Raw genomic sequence first — 22,160 nt, 5'->3', positions numbered from 1 at the left:
TTAGGTAGCAAATCAGCCAAGCAGCCCGAGCATCAATAGTTTTTCTTAGACAGTGACCACTTCTGCTTCCTTCTTGTACCATTGCCACACAGAAGTAATAATCCGCCTGTCCTTCAATTGCATTAAGAAGGTCTGGTGGGGGAAATTTCTAACCCATGAGCTTTAAATTAGCGGAAGTGACGATCCCAATCTCTTGTCAGAATATCTCAGACTGGCAGGAGTACAGCATGGACTAAGGGCCGCCCCTCCTCGCTCCAGGCACTGAACTTCTTGATTTTACTTCCCGTTCTGCATCCCCATTCCGACCCTACGTGGAGGGGACACTGTACCACTGAACACCGCAGGGCAAAATGTCTGGACGAAGGATCTTGGGCCAGATGTACGACCATTTCATTTAGCGAGTCTCTAATTGCGATTCATTTTTGTGAATCGCAATTAGGGACTAGCAAAATTAAATGTAAAAATGTGTCTCAGCACATTTAGCGATTCCCAATGGGGTTGCAAATGAACTACCTCATTAATATTCATGAGGTAGGTCGCAATTTGCAACCCCATTTGAAATGGCCGCACCACAGAGATGGAGGCCTGCTGGGGACAGCAGACCACCATGCCTGTGACTGCTTCTTAAAAAAGCAGCTTTTTTGTAATGCAGCACGTTTTCCTTACAGGAAAATGGGATGCGTTGCAAACAAAAAAATGAAAAGTTTCCTTTTCATTGTTTCAGAGTAACCAGTGGTTCACGGGACCACTGCCTGCTCTAAAACATATTGGTGCCCCATTCACAAAGGGTATTGGGTCCCTTGGGGACCCTTTCCCGTTTTGCGAATGGGTTACTACCAACTTGGAGATGGTGGTAACTGTGATTGTTTTGCGACCACATTCACGGTCCCAAAACAATCATTTATGCCACTGCGACTCACTATTAAGAAGGGACGTCCTTGGCATACCCCTTCTAAATAGCGACTCTCAGACCTATTTTACGTTTCGGTAAATAGATTACCGAATCACAAAACAGCATTAGTACGTATCAAAATGCTATTTTCTGGTAACAAGTGGCTCGATTTTGCTAATCGGGCCATTTGCGAGCAGAAAATAGCTACGTACATCTGGCCCCTTGTCTTCATAGTTCACAATTTCCTTAAAGTATTTAGGATTCAGTTCAATAGGCGGAGGGAGAGAGAAAGATAGACTATGTGTAAGAGAGAGAGAGAAAGAAGCACAGGGGGTCGAACGAGAGGCAGAGAGAGAGAGAGAGAGAGGAGGAAGATAAGACAGACATTACTGCTTGCACTTCCTCTTGGTGACACTGTGACAGCTGGCTAAAGAGTGTAGCAAACAACTTGGATAATGTATTCCCTGATTTTCAGTCCAACTTTAAAATGATCTCAAACAGAGTACAGATGAGATTGGGCAATACATTGTGGCAGCATCAACTTTTGGCTGTAGTTCTTTATTGGTATGTACTGCGCCATCTTATAATATCAGCCCTCGCTTCTTTCTGATGATGCTTAATTTCACCCATGTGCTGTCTGTTTTAATTGCAGTAGTATAGAACAGGGAATGGACAGATACAATCATGCTATCCTTGATAAAGTTTGAGAGCTGATATTTCAAAACCAGATGGATGTGGAAATGACACTATCTTTGAACCCTGCTGGACTGCTGGAATTGGAAAGTGTGCAGACGACTGTGCTGTCCTCGTACTGCACTCCTTTTGACATGTCAACAAACACATTGGATGGTGCCCAATTTATGTGTACAATCAACTGGAATCAAGACTTTTTTCTTGACATATGTTAAAGTGTTAAACCAGAACCTACGTTTGTGGGGAAAGGAGATGTTGAGATTACTCAACCTGCCAGGGTTAAGTATTACCTTTCTTTTCTTCTGTCTGGAAACTTCTGGCACCTCTCCACAGTGGGGCAAAGAAGATATCTATGCACCATGACACCATCTCTGCTGCACTCTTGAATGAGGGACAATCTCTTTCCCAGCAAGGACCACAACCCAGCCTTTAGTCCTTACAGGTCGATAGTCCCTACCAATGCCCACAACAAATGGCCACCAACACATCCCTCTAATGCTCAGGTGCCCCACATAGCAAGCAATTACCCTGCTTACCTTACAGATGTACACAACACAGAGACTGGAAGGTAGTAGCTAAAAGGGGCAGGGAATATTTTGTAGGTAGTTGGGGCCCACAGTTCACAAGCGGGGGAGGAAACATATCAGGTACATGATGAAAACTCTTTACCTGAATTAATAAAATGCTCACAAGAAACATGTTATGTGGCTTAAAGGTGATTTCTGAAATGCCCTTAAAGTGCACCTCAATTATGATTATCATTGGAAAAAGATTTTGAGTAAATCTCTGTTTATGAATTAAATGTAACCAGTACTTTGAGATAACGGATTCCAGCATATTCAGTGCACAGGAGAATTGTAATAGTTTAGTTTTCTCATCAATGTTGGCCTAGGTCAATTGAAACCAATCTTATAGAGACTAAAATAATACATTTGCAATAGACAGCTGCTGATTGGTAAGAGGTGACTCATGTGACAAACGACACTCAGATGGAAACCGTCTGAACAAGCAAACACTGTAACCTGATTGGACTCACGTACAACATTTGAGATGTGTAACTCACTTGGTCAACCTTTGTACAAACTCCATCTACTTGTCAGGCTAAACAATAGTAACTTATTCAATTTATCGACTTAACTGACCTCAGCACAAACATATTTCACTGTTACTATGTGTTAAAATACCAAGGGGATCATTTAAGCCCACTCAAAGCAGAAGGTGGGGCTCCTTTGATGCCAACCCACAGTTTGCCCACTTCGCTTAGAAGTGGGACAAGTGCAAGTTTTCAAACATCATAGCATCAGTTAGCTTCTTCACTGGAAACCAATGACCCAATGGCTCATCCACTAAAATGATGCAGGGCCCATGCATTTGAGCTGCTGGTGCATGTTTTTCCTGCCACTGTCATGTATTTTATTGCATTTTGGACAGGAAAAAATATCAATGACTTCCAGGTGGAGGGCCAAAAACCTACAAGTGCATCAAGGCCATTGAGTTTTTTTGTATTATATTAACAACCCTCAGCGTTTGGGGTTTGTTTCTTAAATACAAAAAAATGATGACTAGCCCCTATAACATGACCATTTTGATGAAAGTCCGTATTTTGCATTGTGAGAAGCACTTAGGACAAAACAAAGTCCACCGACCACCTAAAGGCCATCACGGCTCTCTAAAAGCATCATGTCGAGCTCTACAGACAAAGCAGACATAACATAACAAATCTCACCGCCAAACATTGCTCTTGTCGAGCCCCTCAGAGATTGTTCCATAAGCACTAAGAAGTTCAACCATGTACTAAAAATGGATCTGTTTGAAAGTGGGAAAATGCAACTGAATAGTGACATGGTGTAGCCCAAGGCTAGGAAACATGTTTTGACTTTATTTGTCAGAAATTACTAACAGATCAAATTTTACAAGGTCTGTAAACCTTTAGTTAAAAAGTTCGGCTGGCACCTAAGCAAATAATTAAATGTGCTGCACGCAGGTCAGATGGGCAGCCTAATTTGGCAAATCAGCAAAGGATTAACAAAAAGCATTGGCCAATCCAATATGTCTCGCCTTTCGGCTTTGCCAATGCATTTTGGAACTGCTGAGCAAGTTAAAATGGAAAACATTGTTATTTCTGATACTAAATACTATCAGCAAAGAAAAACAAGCATTTGCAAAGCAACGGGTCTCGCGTTTGCTCGCGTTAGAGCTATTAGAGTTGTAAACTCCTAACCGGACTTTTCTTGCCACATAAACTAATAATTACATGAAATAATGCAGGAATCACAGAAAAGGAAACAGAAGTTCACTTGCAGTGAAACTTATTGGCAAAAGTGCAATTATCCATGTTACTTGCAAATGTGCAATTATCCGTGTAACCAGCAAAAGTGCAATTATCCATGAAACAGGGTCGATGTCATGCAAAGCGCGCGACTTCTACCCACCGAGATCGCGCTAAGCAGGAAATGAAAAGATAAAGTAATCCAGAAACCAGTGGAAAACACAGAGCCTCGTATGTTTTCAGTACTTTACCGATGCACTCAAGGAGAGCTAAACACAGAAAAAGGCATGACGTATTCATGCCTTTCACAATGGAATCTATCGATTTTTAGAGGGCAAGCTCACGAACTAATGAAAGTGACAGGCGTGACATGGGCGTGGTTAGAATCCCAAATAGAGATTACAACATGGTCCAGAGCACTTGCATGCGCTTGTCCCTGAAAAGCACTCACTGCAACATTTTACATGTGCACATGCCAGCATCACAAGCCTGCATGTGTACGTCATGATGCAGCAGCGATGTTGGTGTTTGGCTTCAGCAGGTGATGGAGATGTGCAAATGTGACACAGGTAGTCATCTTGAAATGGTGAATGAAAAAGTCATTCAAAGACCGACAAAAGCTTATTTGAAGAAGGAGCAGCACCTTAGAATATTACAGCTAAAAAGCTAAAGAAATTGAAATAATAAAAAGACACACAGAGGGACGAGGAGCAAAAGAGGAGTCCATTCACAAAAACATCTGAGCTGGACTGGGAGGGGTAAGTGAAACAACGCGTGAGCAGAGGGTGGGACAGCAACAAGGAGAGTGCAGGAATGTGAAGGAGGAAAAATTAGTTTAGTTAGAAAACAAGAATGCACATGCACTTCCAATGAATGCTGAAAACTAACGAAAAAAGTAGTTCCCTGAATGTTAGCAGTGGAAGGATGCAAGTCATCCAAACCAAATGATGGTAAAGAAGTTATGCCTAGGGGTGGAGCAAAGACAAGAAGAAGGTGGAAAGTTATTGAATATGAAGCAAGCAAGACTGACAAGAATGTCAGCCAACGAGAAACAATATATTGTCCCAAGGCACACTGTAAGCATTGGTATTTTACACAATAGGTCTTTCGAAAAGAGACAATCATAAATGCTGGAAGGCGAGACTTTAAAAAAAAAGGAAGAATCTTGTTGACACAGTGAGTTACTGATCAAAACTTCCGAATTCTTTTTTACCACTGACAGGGAAGAAGCACTCCTAATTTACACAAAAAAGTTCAATGTTTAAAGGTGTTCACTTATTGCTTTTGTGTCATCTATCACATATCATACCTGCATTTGAAACATAAAAGATTAAGTACACTCACACCTATTCGAGCGGCCGAGCATGCTTTACCATGGTTTTGCAACTGGAAAACCTTAACATTAACTTGTCATTATACTATATTGCTTCCATCTATCATGACTGCAGATAGGTAACATGTATAGCGGGACTGAGACGAGAGGGAGCATTTAATTTCCTATCTCCAGTTTGCAAAGGGAAGGGGGATAATCGGTGACAACATTATGGAGGTTCTTCTTCATCTGTCCAGGGCACAGAAAATTAATTCTGCATGATATGTGTCTATTTGTGCGGCCAGGGCATCTACTTCAGAAACTTCTACAGAGGTAGGTGTGGAATTAAGGTTATTAAAATGTATAATATGCTATCAGTGTTCTTGTTGATTACATAACTGCACTGTGTGGACTTTGGACTTAATTGTGCCAGCCTTTCGCTTTCCCTTCATTTTTTCTCTTCTTTTGAATGCTTGAAGAATTTATCCCTTTGGTTTAATTTAACAGCATCTTTTTTCTCTTTACTTTGCTACTTTTTGTGTTTATATTAATTTCTTGGATTTTCGAATGCAAGACATAGTATTTGAGACTACATTCCTGAATCAAAAATAGAAATTCACCTTGTGGGGCCAAATACTACTAAAAAATTCATTATGTTAAGTCCAGTACAAAAATAAAGAGACAATATCAGTTAAGCAGCAAGAACACAGAAAAAACACAAGACAAAGGGGGTCATTCTGACCCTGGCGGTAAAATCCGCCAGGGCCAACGACCGGGGGAGCACCGCCAACAGGCTGGCGGTGCTCCCTTGGGCATTCTGACCGCGGCGGTACAGCCGCGGTCAGAAACGGAAAACCGGCGGTGTACCGCCGGTTTTCCGCTGCCCTGGGGAATCCTCCATGGCGGCGCAGCTTTCTGCGCCGCCATGGGGATTCCGACCCCCATACCGCCATCCTGTTCCTGGCGGTTTTGGCCGCCAGGCAGAGGATGGCGGTATGGGGTGTCGTGGGGCCCCTGGGGGCCCCTGCAGTGCCCATGCCAATGGCATGGGCACTGCAGGGGCCCCCGTAACAGGGCCCCACCAAGATTTTCAGTGTCTGCCATGCAGACACTGAAAATCGCGATGGGTGCAACTGCACCCGTCGCACCCCTTCCACTCCGCCGGCTCCATTCGGAGCCGGCATCCTCATGGAAGGGTGTTTCCCGCTGGGCTGGCGGGCGGCCTTCTGGCGGTCGCCCGCCAGCCCAGCGGGAAACCCAGAATACCCGCGGCGTTCTTTTGACCGCGCAGCGGTATTCTGGCGGTCCCAGCCAGGCCGGCGGATTCCGCCGCCGTCCGGGGTCAGAATGACCCCCAAAGTTGCCACATCATAGTGCCATAATGTTTTATGTGACACAGGTTACATTTGAATTTATGCTCTATTTTTCTTTTTTTGTCAATTTTGCCACAGAAAACAATCATATCGCCTTCACCCTGCATTACGCTTACTTGTGTGCTCGGTAACGGTGTGAACTCAGCCTACAAAAATAGCACTAGAGGAAGCGGTGGACACATTTGTGCTTAGGTCCCTGGTAAGCAGAGCAGACACGACAAATGCTTTTAGATTTCACCCTGCAAAAGGCCTGGAAAACACTGTGACGTCTCAGCAGGGGTTGCCTGGAACAGTTTAAACAAGACGTACGAGTGCAATGTTTTTAACTATTTCTTTACTTCATTAGAAGGCCGCCTCGACCTCGAAGGGGCTTTGAGGCATTTTGATGGAGGAACCCGTCTTTCCACCCTCCTTCCCCCCAGAGAAGGCTTCCTAGACGCACTTGAGACTCGGACCGGACCACAGATGCGGCAGTAGGGGAAGCCCCGGAGCGGGCCCCTAGGTAATGAAGACACATGAGCACCAGATCCCTCCACCATACCCTCTGGTGGGAGCCCTCCCACACAGCCATGCCTTGAGGGGAGCCAGACCTTGGTGGGAGCAGATTACAACAAACACAGGCAAGGAATGCATCCAACAAGAAAAAAATGAAAACAGAGTTAAGAAACATGGCTAAGAATAAAATCCGTCTGGTTTTGCTAAAACTCCAATTTTAATTTTAAGGCATTTGTATGAAATTAGATCCTTCGGAGTCGCTTTTCTACATGCTTTACTGTCTGTGCCCAGGCCTAAAATTTTGTTGAACAGCCATCAACAATCTGCTGTAGGACACATCCCTCCCTCGAAGTAGGCGGTCCCTTTTCCTTGGTGCAACTACCGTTTTTTAAGGATCAATGCTCTTTGACTTTGCATTGAGACATGTGACACCTGCAGCACTGTGATATAAAAGTAAGGTAAAACTACATAGCTGTTCTCCATCTCACGCAGGCTTGTGTGTAGTTAGCACTTGTGGAGTTTACAAGTGTTTCTGCAATATCTCCTGTGTGCCACTTTTACTCTATCTTCTCACATTGAGCATAAAACTTGACTTTTTACCTCAAGGCACCAAGTGCCCTCTCTGCAGACACATTTCATCAGTTGCACTACATCATTCGCCTGACTCCAGTGTGGTGCTTCTTATATAACATAATCGATAATCCATTTGTCATCTCTAAGGAAGACAAAGAAGTCCATCAGAAAATTACTCTCTTGTTCCATGTAAGTGGTGGTCCCATCCAAAGGCCAATACTATTTGAAAAAAAGTGGCCTCACTCTCCCCCAGTGTGTTTGGACAGGTACTGAAAAGGAGGTCTAAATTAAAGAATAATCAATTACATGAAGTGTTTTATGCCTCAGAAAATGCAAGACATCTGTAGAATCTGTCAACTTGACCCTTGTTTACTTTCAGCAGGCCTCCAACAGAGGTTCGTTCGGAAAAGTGGGTGCTTGATGTCAATCTGGCAGAAAACAACACCCACAGACAGTTGGAGGAGCACTAGCTCCACTCAAAGTCCAGGACTGGGGATGTATCTGCTCTTATAGCAATCCTGAAGTGTAACCTTTGTCCACAAAAGTTAATCATAGAGACTGACCACAATTAGATAGAAGTGTTTCCCAATGAACAGTACATTCACTGTATCTAATCCATCTCCTGTCCAGTGACTAGTCAATCCCTCTGGTGGTATTGAATTTGCAATATTTAATGACAGTTTTTATATCACATTGTAGGAAGATATGTGAGATAGTTTAGAATCCGTAGGGAAATCCACAATAGCAAACAACACTCTGGCATCAGAGACAACCCTGATATGGGCAAAAACTGTATTCCATTTCAGGGAGGATCTGGCCAGGCATTTCGGGCTGGTCTGTTTCCACTGAAGAAGGGTCAAGACTCATTTGCATACAGCTGGATCCAAACTGAGGAGTCATTGTGTGCAAAATAAATATGAACTGAGATTAATTCAAGCATTCCATCGATCATTTTTTTGTATGTTTCAGTGTGATGTCTTAAGCAGGACAAGTAACACTAGATGATGGTTCCATGCACACTGTGTCACTGAAACTAATGGAACTAAGCTATAACTACCTGATGAACCCTAATAAGGGTGAAAATATTCTTGGGATTTAGCCTTTGATAACTTACCAGTGAATGAGATTAAATAAAGTATTTAATTTATCATTCTTTGCATACATCACAGACAGCTACTACCACCAAGAGGCAGTGTAAATGGAAAACATGTCGTACTGTAAAGTAATGCAGTGTGATGTAGCATAATAATCTTACAACCAATTAGCCTCACTAAACCATAAGCCCTAATTAGTTTAAATATCCAGCACACATTTGGTTGGGTGTTCCTTCCTCCACCCTCTCTCCACTCCAATTACCCATTGTCCTTTCTTTTACTTGGTGCCAAGTGGAGAGAGGCTGATATTTTAATATTTTAATAAGTATTAATAATAGGACTTCCTAATAAGGCGCATGACTGCAAGAATGCACTGAATTAGGCCAGTATTAGACCAGACGATATTGCCATCAATTTGAAACATCAATTTATTTAACAGATGTAGTGGTTGGTGGTAGATTCATTCAGGACGATCCTTCATTTACATTGACACTATAGATAGAAAATTTCCCTTACTCAATATTTCTACAGTGCTGCATACCTGTGAAATAATGACAGGCTCTGCTGTAAGTGAAGGTAGTAAAAGATTTTCAGCTTCTGATAAAAAAAGTATGTACAAACTAAATTAATTATGCTTCATGTTGCAAATTGTTCCACAGGCTGGCACTGTATAACCTAATATTTTCTCTCCAAGCTGAATATTGTTTAATTGTAATATTTCAGTAGCACAGAAATGGCATAATGGGGATTTAGATGTGAATGGTACTGGGGTACAAATTTTCATAAGTATCCAGATGACAGGCCCCCAAATAAGAATGCGGGATCTGGATATTTCCATCTTCTTTACAATGTTTAAGGAGCACACAATTTAACTCAAAATACAAAGTCCAGCATTTGTTTTACTCCCCATAGGAAAACGCCATCTCTAGAAACGTAGACAGCTGAAGTTAATGCATCTGCCACTCTACATTTGAGGACAGGTGCCGTGCACGTAAAATGGTTATTGGACCCGGTGAGCACCAGGTGCTCTTCTGTTGTGCCTTGTGTAGACCGGGATAATTGACCACATAACAAAATCAAGCATTAGCAAAGCCAATATGTTTCAGCTATTAACTTTGCTAATGTCTTTTAGCCTTGTTCTACAGCAGCGTGGCGTGGAGTAGATTAGAGTGGAGTGGAGTGGCAAGATGTAGAGAGTTTAGGAGTGGCATATGGTGGATTGGCATAGAGTGTAGTGGAGTGGAGTGGCTTGGGAAGGAGAGGTGTAGAGTCAAGTGGCATAGAGGTGAGGGCATGGAGTGGAGTAGAGTAGAGTGGGGTGCCATAGAGTAGAATGGAGGGGAGGAACTGGAGTGGACTGGAGTAGAGTGGCATAACGTAGAGTAGAGTATTGTAAAGTGCAGTGGCAAAGAATGGATTGGCTTAGAGTTGAGTAAAGTAAAGTGGAATACAGTGCACACTAGAATGGAGTTAAGTAAAGTGGCATACAGGGCAGACTAGAGTGGAGTTAAGTAAAGTGGCATACAGGGCAGACTAGAGTGGAGTAACGTGCTGTGCTGCACAGTAGAGTGGAGGTTTTGATAGTGCAGTGGTGTGGAGTGGTGCAGAGTAGGACAGAGTGGCATATAGTGCAGTTAAGAAGAGTGGAGTAGGGTAGAGTGGCATAGAATGCAGTGACATACATAAAGTGGTGTACAGTGCAGTGGCATAGAGTGTAATGGCATTGAGTAGAGTGGTGTAAAGCACAGAAGAGTGGCGTAGAGTGCAGTGGCAGAGAGTAGTCTGGAGTGGCATAGAGTGCAGTTGTGTGGCAGTGACATGGGTTTCAGTGGCATAGAGTGGTGCACAGAAGAGTGGAGTAAAGTGCAGTGGCATAGAGAGCAGTGGAGTAGGATGGTGCAGAAGAGAGTAAAGTAATGTAGAGTGCAGTAGCATAGAGTGGTGTTGAGGATAGTGGTGTAGAGTACAGTGATGCAGAGTAGAATGAATTGGCATAGAGTGCAGTGAAGTAGAGTGGTGAGGAGTAGAGGCCAGTGGTGTAGAGTGCAGTGACGTGGTGCAGAGAAGAGTGCTGCAATGTTGAGTACAGTGGCTGAGAGTGCAGTGGCGCAGGTTGCAGAGTAGAATAGAGTGGTTAGGATGCAGTGCCATAAACTGCAGTGGTGCAGAGTAGAGTAGAGTGGCATAGAATGCATTGGTGAAGAGTGCATTGGCATAGACCGCAGTGACAGACTGCAGTGGTGTATAGAGTGCAGTGGCATAGAATGGTGCAGAGTAGAGTGCTGTGGAGTGCAGTTGCATAAAGTGCAGTGGCATGGAGTGGTATAGAGTAGAGAGTGCAGTGGCACAGAGTAGAGTTGTGCAGGGCGAGTGTCATAGAGTGCAGTGGTGTAAAGTGCTGCAGAGCAGAGTGGTGCAGAGTAGAGTGCTGTGGTGTAGAGTGCAGCAGCATAGAGTGTAGCAGTACTGAGTACAGTGGTGTAAAATACAGCAAAACAGAATAGAGTGCAGTGGCATAGACTAGACTGGAGTGGCGTAGAGTGCAGTTGTGCAGAGTGCAGTGTCATAGATTTCAGTGGCAAAGAGTGCTGCAGAGAAAAGTGGAGTAGAGTTCAGTACCATACAGAGCAGTGGATCACTAGAGTGATGTAGAGTGCATTAGCGTAGAGTAGAGTGGTGTCAAGGAGAGTGACGTTGAGTGCAGTGGTGCAGAGTAGAGTGTAGTGACATAAAGTGCAGTGACATAGAGTGGTGCAAAGTACAGTACAGTGGTGTAGAGTGCAGTGATGTAGTGCAGAGTAGAGTGCTGTGACACTGAGTGCAGTGGCCTAGAGCGCAGCGGCATAGATTGCAGTACTGGAAAGTAGAGTAGAGTGGGTAGGGTGCAGTGGCATAGATTGCAGTGGTGCAGAGTAGAGTAGAGTGGCATAGAGTGCATTACCATAGAGTGCATTGGCATAGATTGCAGTGTGGAGTGCTATTGAGTGCAGTTGCATAAAGTGCAGTTGCATAAAGTGCAGTGGCATGGAGTAGTACAGAGTACAGTGACATAGAGGGCAGCAACATAGAGTGGTGCAGAGTAGAGCATCGTAGAGTGCAGTGGCATAAAGAGCTGCGGAGTAGGGTGGTGCAGAGTAGACTGTTTCGGCATAGAGTGTAGTGGCACAGAGTATTGTGGTGCAAAGTAGAATGGAGTGGCAAAAAGTTCTGTGGCTCAGAGTGGTGAGAGTAGAGTGGCACAGAGTGCAATGGCATAGAGTAGAGTGGTGCAGAGAAGAGCAACGTTTCTTAGAGTGAGTGTCACAGAGTGTAGTGACGTACAGTACACAGTAGGGAGTGGAAGGGAAAAGAAGCAGCATGGAAAGGGGACAGGTGGCAGGGAATAGAGGCCACATGGCTGAGATATGGGAGATGACTGAAAACACAAGCAGTCATATGGAGTGCTTCAATACAAAGAAAAGAGTAGCTTCAAAAACACTCGAGCAGTGGATGGACAAAAGTACTTGGTCCATGCTCCAGGTGAAGGCCAAACACAAGAAGAAAACATAATGCCTGCATGCCGTAACAAACAGGGACGAAGGAAATGAGAGCAGTCCTGGACCTAACAAATGGTAAGCTATGGTCGGGCTGTAAGCTCACTGTGTGTAAACATGTCTCGCAGAGACGGCGCATGCACTGTCTAGGCAAAGCCTAAAAGTGCACTCCTAGTGCAGGCACAAACTCTGCACTTGAAGACCAGACTGAATGATCCCTCACTGACTCAGAGAGTGCACGATTCCACTTGCCTGTAGTAAAATGTCTGAGGAGTTCCTGGGGCCACTGTTTCCGCTCTCATGGGATGCTGGGGGGTATATTGGGAGTGGGCCTCTTCATTTGTGGAACATCTTGAGTGTGCCGACCGCTTTCGTTTTTGTGCCGCCCCCACATCGATAGTATTCCATTGGTGCAGAAGCAAAGGCATTCCATTATTCACAATCAGGGAACTCTCCTTTGAAATCACTCCTGCACAAAATATGCACTTTTGACATCTGTAGTACAAAAGGTTCCACACAAATATCCGCAGCTAATTCAGCGGTCCAAAGTAGCCTTCGGTGCAAAAAACAGGAGCAAATGGCTACTGTGCCCCAGGGCCACAGGGCTCCCCACTCAGTGCAAAACATGTTGTACTGAAGTCTCCCTCGTGATACACAGATTTAAATATCCCCCCGCCACCCTTACTCTCCCATAGCCCCCCTACATGTTACATGCCCTCATTGTGCAATCGGGAGTCTACCCCCTTTGTAATTGATAACACTTTTAAGCATAGGTCTCCAAATCCCATTATTTGTATGTTACAGTGGCACATGCGCAGATAGACTAGAGATCATGTCAATAATCTTTCAAGGCTGATTTAAGGGGGGCTCGGGTCCCGTTGAGCAATAAATGAGTCTGACCCTACTCTTTCACGGCTCTTACAGCAGCCTGCAATTATCATGTCCCACGTCCCACACCTACTGATCTGTTACCTCCTCTGGGCGGGGAGCTCCTGCTCACCAAGAGTGCCTGTATAATTTGCATCTATCATATATTTAACCTTATCTGACCTCTGCATAGTTTTGCAGGCATTCCGTAAACTACCAACTCCACGTGAAATTCACACAGTAGAAAAGCATTGGTTTCTGAACAGTAGGGACAAACATTGCGGTCAGCACGTAGGTGAGCCCTCTCAACCCATGGTATGCCCACCCTGGAGCATTAAATGTGGCACGGTTTCAAAGGGATTTTCAACGTGCAATAAACTGGCTGGGACAGTCAGACCTAAGTGTAAAAATGTCAAATATAACCTAAAATGTGTGCACCGCCTTTTATTGCAACACATGGTTCGAACTGTGGAGAGGGTTGGAACAGTCTTTGTTTCGACTTACATATTGGAATATTTTCATAACGAATCAGTCGTTTCGAATAACGTATAAAACGTGACCACGCAAACATTGGTGTTTTAATTTTCCAAAACTGCACACGAATGCGTTGCAGTTTCATCTGCCTAGCTAAAATTATGCACGGTGCCTTTTATTTTAAACGTGGAAAATCCAGGCCTAGTATAGTTACTTCAACCTACTTGATTTTCAGAATTGGACTTTGGGGTCGAGCCCAAAAAGTAAATTGACTTGTAGCAGTCCGTATATAGGCAAGAAGGCTGACCGACGATGCACACGCAGTGTTTGTGCATCGATGTCACAATCCCGCTAATCTTGTATGTATTACAATACTTACACTGGGTGTTCAATACCTTATCACGGTTGTATTTGGTTTTTAACAATTAGCGAGAAATATGGCTTCTGTCTGGTTGTTTAATGGCACTTTTTAGGCGACAATGGGGGTTATTACAACTGTGGAGGAGGTGTTAATCTGTCCCAAATGTGACGGATATACCACCAGCCATATTACGAGTTCCATAGGATATAATGGACTCGTAATACGGCTGGTGGTATATCCGTCACTTTACCATCACTTTTGGGACGGATTAACACCTCCTCCAAAGTTGTAATAACCCCCAATGTCTTTTATATAGTAATTGCAATGACTTTTGTTAATTGTGCAAATAAAGTATAACATTGCACCAATGTCCCAACATCCTACTCCAAACCCGTAGCATAGCAAGGGTGTCACGCGCCCTCATGTATGCAAAAAATCCGCACCTGCCTCGTGCTCGTTTAGCAGTAAAACGAAACAATTATTGGGAGGCAGTAGGCCGCTCAGGTACCAGGACCCTGGTGCCACTGCCCCTGATGCACTAATGATAGCTACGCCACTAGCTGAAAGGAAACTGCCGTGATTCAAGAGGACACAGGGACACGGTTTCAGTTTTGAAGCACACGAAGGAATGCGGAAGCCTATGACGAGTAAACCTACCTACGTACTAGCCCCCCTTACTCCCTCAGAAATGCGTGTGTTCTGTAAATTCCATTGTCAAGATGGAATGGATTGCAAAGCAACTTCTCCACTTCGAATAAAGCTGACAGCGAGCTCTATGTGAACTTTTTGGCGCATTAAATTCTGCAGTACCTTCCAGTGCCACCGACTTTTTAATGCGTCATTCGAAGTATTGGGTTCGGGTTTCACTTTGGCTCAAATGTCGGAGAGCAGAGTCTGACATCTGACGCCAGACCACTTGTTTTTTTCCAGAGGAATTTCAATCCACTCTAAGCATGTATTTATCATTTCGAAAGGCCTTGTGTGCTGGCACTAGGGTGAAATCATGGCTGAACTCTGGCGGGTGTTTTGCATCAAGATGGTGACCTAGAGAACCCGAGGTTACAACTCTCGGGTTTCACCATTTTGCAGCACACTTCTGCAAAGCTGGTCAGTTAAATTAAGCCCTGTTCCTTGCAGCACACAGAACATCGACCAACTTTGTTGATCCAAGCAAGTCCCTCTGACCACAGCCTGAAGTGCATGTTCCTAAATACTTTTGAATTTTCCTATGTGCCTTGGATGAAAGCATATTGCTTAAAGCGTTGAAATAGCCCAGGCTGCAGAGTGTGGATCCGGTGCAGCATGGAATCTGCGAGCCTTTAGCATGTCCAAAGCCCTCTAGAAGGGTGCATGAGCGGCCTGCAGCAGTTTTTCTCCAGCGTTGCTCCAAAGAAAGTGCATTTAAACAGTTTCTAGAGATCGCTGGTGACTGTGTCTGCATTTGACTGTTTTTCGTCTCATGTCGTTTCGTCTCATGTCTCTACTGTCTCTTGCCACCGCCGGCATTCATCCCACACCGCCCAATTTTTTCAACAAACAGGCAGATAAAAAGGAGGAATCGGGGTGGGGTGGGTCGGGCAGCAAAAGTGGTTTCCACCGGAGAGCTCGCTGAGCAAAGGCCAACTCTGCAAAGAATATACTTACTAAAGCTTAATTGGAGAAGAGACTCCAGTGTGTGACTTGTAGTCACTGATGCCAAGCCAAGGCCCAACCAGGGGTGTGACGTAGGCACGTGCAGCCCCTGAGGTGGAAGGGGGTGCCCCCTACTCAGGTAAGCATCCCAAATGACTCCATCTCACCAAGAAAGCAGCAATCGGATTCTGGGGTTTGGGTTTTGATTATCAAAGCAATGCATCCTGGGATCTGTTGTCCTTGTTGACTTCACTTTATCCACATGAGCTAACACATCTGAATACAATGATCTTAAAAGAAAAGCCCAGACTGGACCATTGCGTCACTGGGGACATAGAGTCATCCTTTAACCTTCCCCACACGGCATCTCGTCTTTGCCCAAGGTTTTGGATAATTGGGAGATGACCAGACAAGCAGAAACTGGAGGTGCTACTCATACATATCTACATTGAACAGCATCTTGCTGTGTCTTAGTCCACTGGGCCCAATTGAGGCATCTAATATTGCTTTGATTCTATAGTGGAAAAATATCTTTCATATTGACTGTTACACAATATGCTTTTTTTATTAGCCAGTACATTTAGTAAATCCTTTAAAATTAACCATTTCTACGATTTCATTTTCAAAAGATGTGCAAGGGAGGCCACTGTTGACCCACAGTAAGTGATTAACATTTTAAATGATCACTGTACTCGATCAGTGATTGAGAACTGTTTGGAACCCCTTTGATTTATGTACACTGACAGCCCATCTGATAGCTCAGGTGACAAGAAGCACTGGAAAGGTGATGTTTGTATCTCGTATGAAAAGAATCTTAGTACTGCATATTGGGAGGCCGTGTTTCTGGTCAATATTATCTCTTCCTCTTCTTTACTACATATATTTTTCATTGTGTATCTTGTTAGCTTTCAGCCACATGTAGGTGTTTGTATTACTTACAACTGACCTCAAAATGTGCTGTCTCTGTCAGTTTAGTGTGTTATACTGGTTAGAGAAACATTTTAGCAGCTATTTCAACTTGATACCTGGGACCGCAGCGCCACATTCAACACCCCAAAACAGTGGCTATGAGCTAAAATCGCAATATTCCTATGCAGTGATTAACATGTATTGGACTCTCTCATCCAGAACACGTGGGTCAAAAAGGGAGATATTCGCTTTTAATGTTTAACATGTTGGTCTCTTTCATCCAGAGAATATGGGGTCAATTTTGCGATTTCGTATTTACTATTTTACGTGTATTGTTCTTTCCCATACAGTGTATTCAACTCTCCCATCAGGAATTTGTTTTCAGTATTCAGCATGTATTGTACTTTCTCGTACAGAGAATGTTGGATAAATTGTTCTACATTTCTATTCAATTTTCAACATGTATTTTACTCTCCCGTTAAGAGAATGTAAAAGAGTGATATTTGGATTAACTAACAGGTATCAGGCTCTCCCACCAGGTGAACGTGGGGTGAAGTAGGTGACGTTCAAATTCAATAATTATATTTGTTATGCTTCGACCTATTGACTGTTGGTTAAAGCGGACATTTTTATAATCAATATTTAAGACATGTTATACTCTCCCAGAGAATGTGTGTTAAAGTGGGCGATTCTCCCATTCAATTCATAACACATATTGAACTCTCCCTTTCAGAGAATGTGGGTAATAGAGGTTGATATTCCTATTTAACATGCATTGGACTCTACGATCCTGAAAATAAGGGTTAGTGTGATTAGTTTATTATTCAATAAGTAATATTTATTAAACTATCCCATCCATGGTGATGAGTTTGCCATTCAGTATGTAATATTTATTAAACTATCCCATCCATAGAATATTGGTTTCAGTGGGCAAAAATACTGTTCAATATATACCATGTATTGAACTCACGTATATAGATGGTATGGTTGAACGTGGGTGCCATTCCTATTTTTTATTTACAATTTGTTAAATTCACCAAGCAATTATTACTTGGGGATTAAACTGGGTGATATTCCTATTCGATAGTTAGCGTATTGAACTCCTACCTCCAGGGTAGATATTAATGCGAGCAATTTTCATATATTTATCAAATATCACATGTATGCTCTGATATGTGGCCTTTGTGGCCAATTCCACAGCGAGGACAAACAACCAAGTCTATATTCCATTCCGTCCAAGTATTTAAAAAAACGTGTTTAGCTCACCTTTGTCATTTTAACATACTTTAAAACATGTTGGGTAGAAAGATTGTGTGCAATTAGTATGCCTGACACGCAACTTCAGAGGAAAATACTTGGGACAGAGTCCTGTTAAAAGCACAGTTTTCGGAGTGAATTGGAAAAAAACGTGGATTCTTAAAGTTCTGGCAAAGTCGGAAGGTAAGCGGACCACGTGACTTGGGCAGAGCACCCACGGCGTGCAGTGTGGCCCTGCAGGGAGTCCTGCACAATCTGCAACCCCGTAATGCTCAGTGTCTGCAGACTGACATCTGACTCTCGTCCCTGAGCTCTGACCCCGATCACAAGTCTAATCCCTGTCAAAGAGGTCCAGATACCACCATTCACCCAAGACAGTGTCCATGCACCGCAGTCGCTGGTCTGAGGGCGCAATTACGCATTTACTGCCCATTTTGGCCAATTATGAAAAACTGCTTTGGCTGAACATGAAGCCGCGTGTTCAAGACGGCTTTGATCTGTGGGAAGAAATGGAAAGTAATCATTCTTCAATGGAACACAAAAAAGGGCAAATAGCATATTTGTCCGTCTCAGGCTCTTAGCCCGTGTTTAAACGCTCCCAATTTTTATTAGATTAAGGGACTGAGACAGAAGAGAGATGAAGTAGTTTGCCCAGGATCACACAGTTTAACTGCGGAAATCTGGACTGAAGCGGTTTCCGAGGTTCAGCAACTGAAAAGGTAGTCACAAGACGACAATTGTGCCCACCCAGCCACCAACTCAAGCCTGTCGCTCACAGCGCCAAGATCTTGATAAAAATAAAATAAAAAGAATGCATGGTAGAGGAACTGGAAGAAAGTGGCCCCTTCTTGCTGCCCTGTACTATAAGAAAGTGAATGTTTATGGTGAGGATGTCACAGTGACTGTTCATATGACGTGGCATGTTCTTCATGCTACAATCTGAGGTGCTGGGTTCCATGTTATAGATATATCATTTCTGCTAACACAAAAGTTGGAATGCGGTTTGCCCAATGCTGTCTTTGTGATGTGCCACCTATAGTTGCCATTGGTTGTAAACATATAAAATATGGAAAATGGGCTCTGTTAAAACACACAACTAGTAATCAGAGGGAGATTTTTAAACCCGCCACGTTATAGTTCTGTCCTATAACCTTTTTCTTAATTTGCAACTTGCACCGTTTCCCACGATCTTCCAGAATAGGGACACTAGATATTTATGCACCCCAGTGGATGTGGGATAGCTTGTATACTGTGGCCATGGGGTAAAAAATGCCTTGCAGTACACACTTACTTTGGAAGTGTATGCAACCCTAAACCTCGCCATACAATTAAACTGACCACATTTCCTGCCAAGGCTGGGAACACTAGTCACACAGTGTGAGCTTTTTTTCGCTAGTATATTAGACACAATAAGCACAATAAGCAGCTCCCGGCCTGTTGCTTAAGGCATTTACTCCAAAAGATCGCTGCTGTTACTAATCGCTGGCAAAGCAGCTCAGCGTGTTAATGTGCCTACTTCAGAGTTATGTGTACAAACTTCATTTAGTAGGTCTCTGATTCTCAGGTTCAGCTTTTCATCCACCCGAAGAACATACAATGCGTAGCAGTTTGCTGATTGGTAGTAGTCGTCAGTTACCCAACGTGTAAAGGGAACAGGGAAAGCTGTGTGTGTTTCAGAAGCATATTAATGAGAATAAACAAAACCCGGGTATAAAGGTTCGATTCTCCAAATATTGTAGATTAGGCGGTGTTTCTGGATTACTGTAACAATGCTGCTGGTGCAGTGTTGTTGTTTATAGTCTATGCACCAAGCAACTACAAAGCAGTAGTGAGTAAATAAAATGAGATGCAGCAATAAAATCGGCTTTAAAGTGTAAAAAAGACGTGTGTTCCGTCGCCTATTCTGATAGGTCAATGGACTAAAGCATTCAGTGCTGGGATCGGTGTGTCCTTCTACCTATCTGTCCCATTGTGGTGAGTTAAAATCAGAGTGGCTGTACTCAGCCCCTCATCCTCACGAAGTCGACCACATGAGCACTGTTGAATAATATTAAACATTTAGTATTCAGCAAAAAAGCAGGCCACGGACGAACGAGTAATATACAACTACACACACACGCGCGTGCAAAGGTTCGTAGATTACGCACATTTTGTGAGACTGTGAAAGAAACGCAGGACAAGCCCTGGTTTGAAGTTACAACGTAGGACCCACAGGCCCTGGCCGTGCCGTGACCTGCGCCCGCGTGGACGGCTGAGGACCCCCCGACTCTACCCCAGGTCCCCGGGTGAAACGCTGCCTGTCAGCCCCGCTGCACGAGGTCTCCGGCCCCGACCAGACGGCGGAATGTGCAGACAAAGGTAGGAATGCGGGAGCTGTCACTGCCACCAGACCGGATTTACTCTAAACAGCCCCGGGGCTGGGAGGGGGCGCGACAAGCTGGACCCGCGCACCCACTCCTCAGCTCCTCTTTGTATTGTGGGCAGCCGACCGGACCCCGCGTTATCACCCTGTTCTGTGCTCAGGTGTGTGTGAGGGGGCGGGGAAGGGGTGCTGGCAGTCTGCGGCAGGACTGGTAACGCGGACACGAATAAAGCCGTCATTTAACAATCTCCTCCCAACAAGAAGACAGTGAGATCAATGTGAGCGAAAGAAGCCACGCAACACTGACAATACCAACAATAAGAAAGGGAGAAACACGCCCCGTACTGTGCAGGAAAAATGTCCCCCACCACCCCTTCCCTCGATCTGATGGAACACCCCCCTTGCAGCTCTTTATCAAGGAACATCAGCCCAAAATCACGACTCGAGCGCCGCTCGGGGTGAGAGCGAATTCGAAGAAGCAAATATGCATTTCACGCGAAATGTCAGACTAAATGCGGACTCTGAAGGCACAGTCCATTTAAAGATCACCAGAAGTCAACTAGACCCTCTCAGAGGTATTCAGCAATCACAGCCTCGACCACAGCGAATCTTCGATATAGCGCCAACTGGTAAACGCCTCCAGGAGCTAATAACAAATGTCCTTACGGGTATACATATATTTGATTACCACCCAGAGGTGTCGCTTTCATTGTGCAGTAGGTGCGGTGGAGCCGGGGCTAAGAGGCACCAGTTGCCATGGAGCCCTGCTTATTACTGTATTTTATAATCCAAGTAGCCATCAGGGTGGCCATTCCCTATCTTGCACTAAGGCCAATGACACACTGGCCACGCTACAGTTACCACCCCTCCTCGAATGGCTTAATACCTCTTTCTACACCAGCCTTGCACATCCACTCTTTGTTTCCAGTCCCCGCACTAACAAAACAACGCACAACTCCACTGTGAATACTTACAGCCTCTCTGCGTTTCGCGGGATGCCCCTGGGCACACCCTTCAAGCCCAGCCCATGGCAATCCACATTGGGTCCCGAACAGGTACATTTGCTGGGGCATCCTCCAACGCGATCCAAGGCAACCATGCACAAAATCCCAAGGAATGCCACGAAATGCCAACATCCCCCCAGTCCGGGGCCAGGCGACATATCTGCAGAACCAATAGGGTGCCCCTCGGCGTGCGTGAACCTCCAACCACGGGGACACAGGCAGGTGGGGCGGCCTCAGACCACTCTCGGGAGAGCCTGGGATCTCATTCCCAGATGAGGTGAAATGTGATCACGATCGGCGCGAGGGGGAAGGGACAGCTTGCGGGACTTCTTAAATTCCCAGCAGGGTTACAGCTCCCCAGGTCTCCAGCCAGCAGAACCGGTCTTGAGATAAGAGCAGCGCATCCATCAAAAGTTATCAGCAAATCCCAGGACTTCAGAGCGCACCAGGTGAATTCTGCAGAAAGGTGCACGGCGGGCTTGACGCGGTTCAGGAGTCCTGCCTCAGGTCATCAGCGCAGCCCTGTACTCCCTGGAGCAGAGGATCAAGCAGACGAAAGAGCGCCCGGGCCGGAGTACAGCAGGCGGGGTGTAAGAGAGGCACAGGCACCACAGACTGCCCGAGAAGGAAGCATAACTCCCTCTTCATTCACTGAAGCGGAGCCGGAGGCTGGAGGAGGCGGCCCACCCCCAAAATCCCAGCTCCCTCGCCCATTGGACAAGGAAGACATGACGTCGGCAATGTTCGAAACTTTTTTCCTGCTTTCCAAGAGGCAGTGTGCGGAGTGCTGGGAGGTGCAGATAGGCTGGAGGCGGCAGTGCGTTAGGAGTGGGTGAAAGGGGAAGAGGTGGGGGGAGCGAGAGTTTGGGAAGGGGCACGGGGGACAAATGCAGGTAGGGGTTGGACAGATGTGACATGATGAGGTTTGGATGGGTGACATTCGTGAAGGGATGCAATCAGTGAGAGAAGATGGGAGCAGAGTTAGTGTCTGGAAGGGGATACGGTGGAGGGTCAATGGTAGAAGGAGGCTTGCGAAGTAACCGCTAGATGTGAAGAAAAG

General features: G+C 44.8%; 1 protein-coding gene across 1 annotated transcript in view; it reads right to left on the bottom strand.

Annotated features, from left to right (window-relative positions):
- SLIT3 (slit guidance ligand 3) overlaps positions 1–21,764 on the bottom strand; it is an 892,819-nt gene extending 871,055 nt beyond the window's left edge. The window contains exon 1 of the mRNA XM_069199342.1: positions 21,071–21,764. Within this exon, the coding sequence (XP_069055443.1) occupies positions 21,071–21,258 (188 nt within the window). The 5' untranslated portion in view covers positions 21,259–21,764. The remainder of the gene's footprint in view (positions 1–21,070) is intronic.
- Between the last annotated feature and the right edge of the window lie 396 nt (positions 21,765–22,160).

This window comes from Pleurodeles waltl, chromosome 7 (genome assembly GCF_031143425.1).
Source record: "Pleurodeles waltl isolate 20211129_DDA chromosome 7, aPleWal1.hap1.20221129, whole genome shotgun sequence".
NCBI lineage: Eukaryota > Metazoa > Chordata > Amphibia > Caudata > Salamandridae > Pleurodeles > Pleurodeles waltl.
Note: the sequence above shows the minus strand (reverse complement) of the source record. Positions and strands in the feature narration are given on the sequence as shown.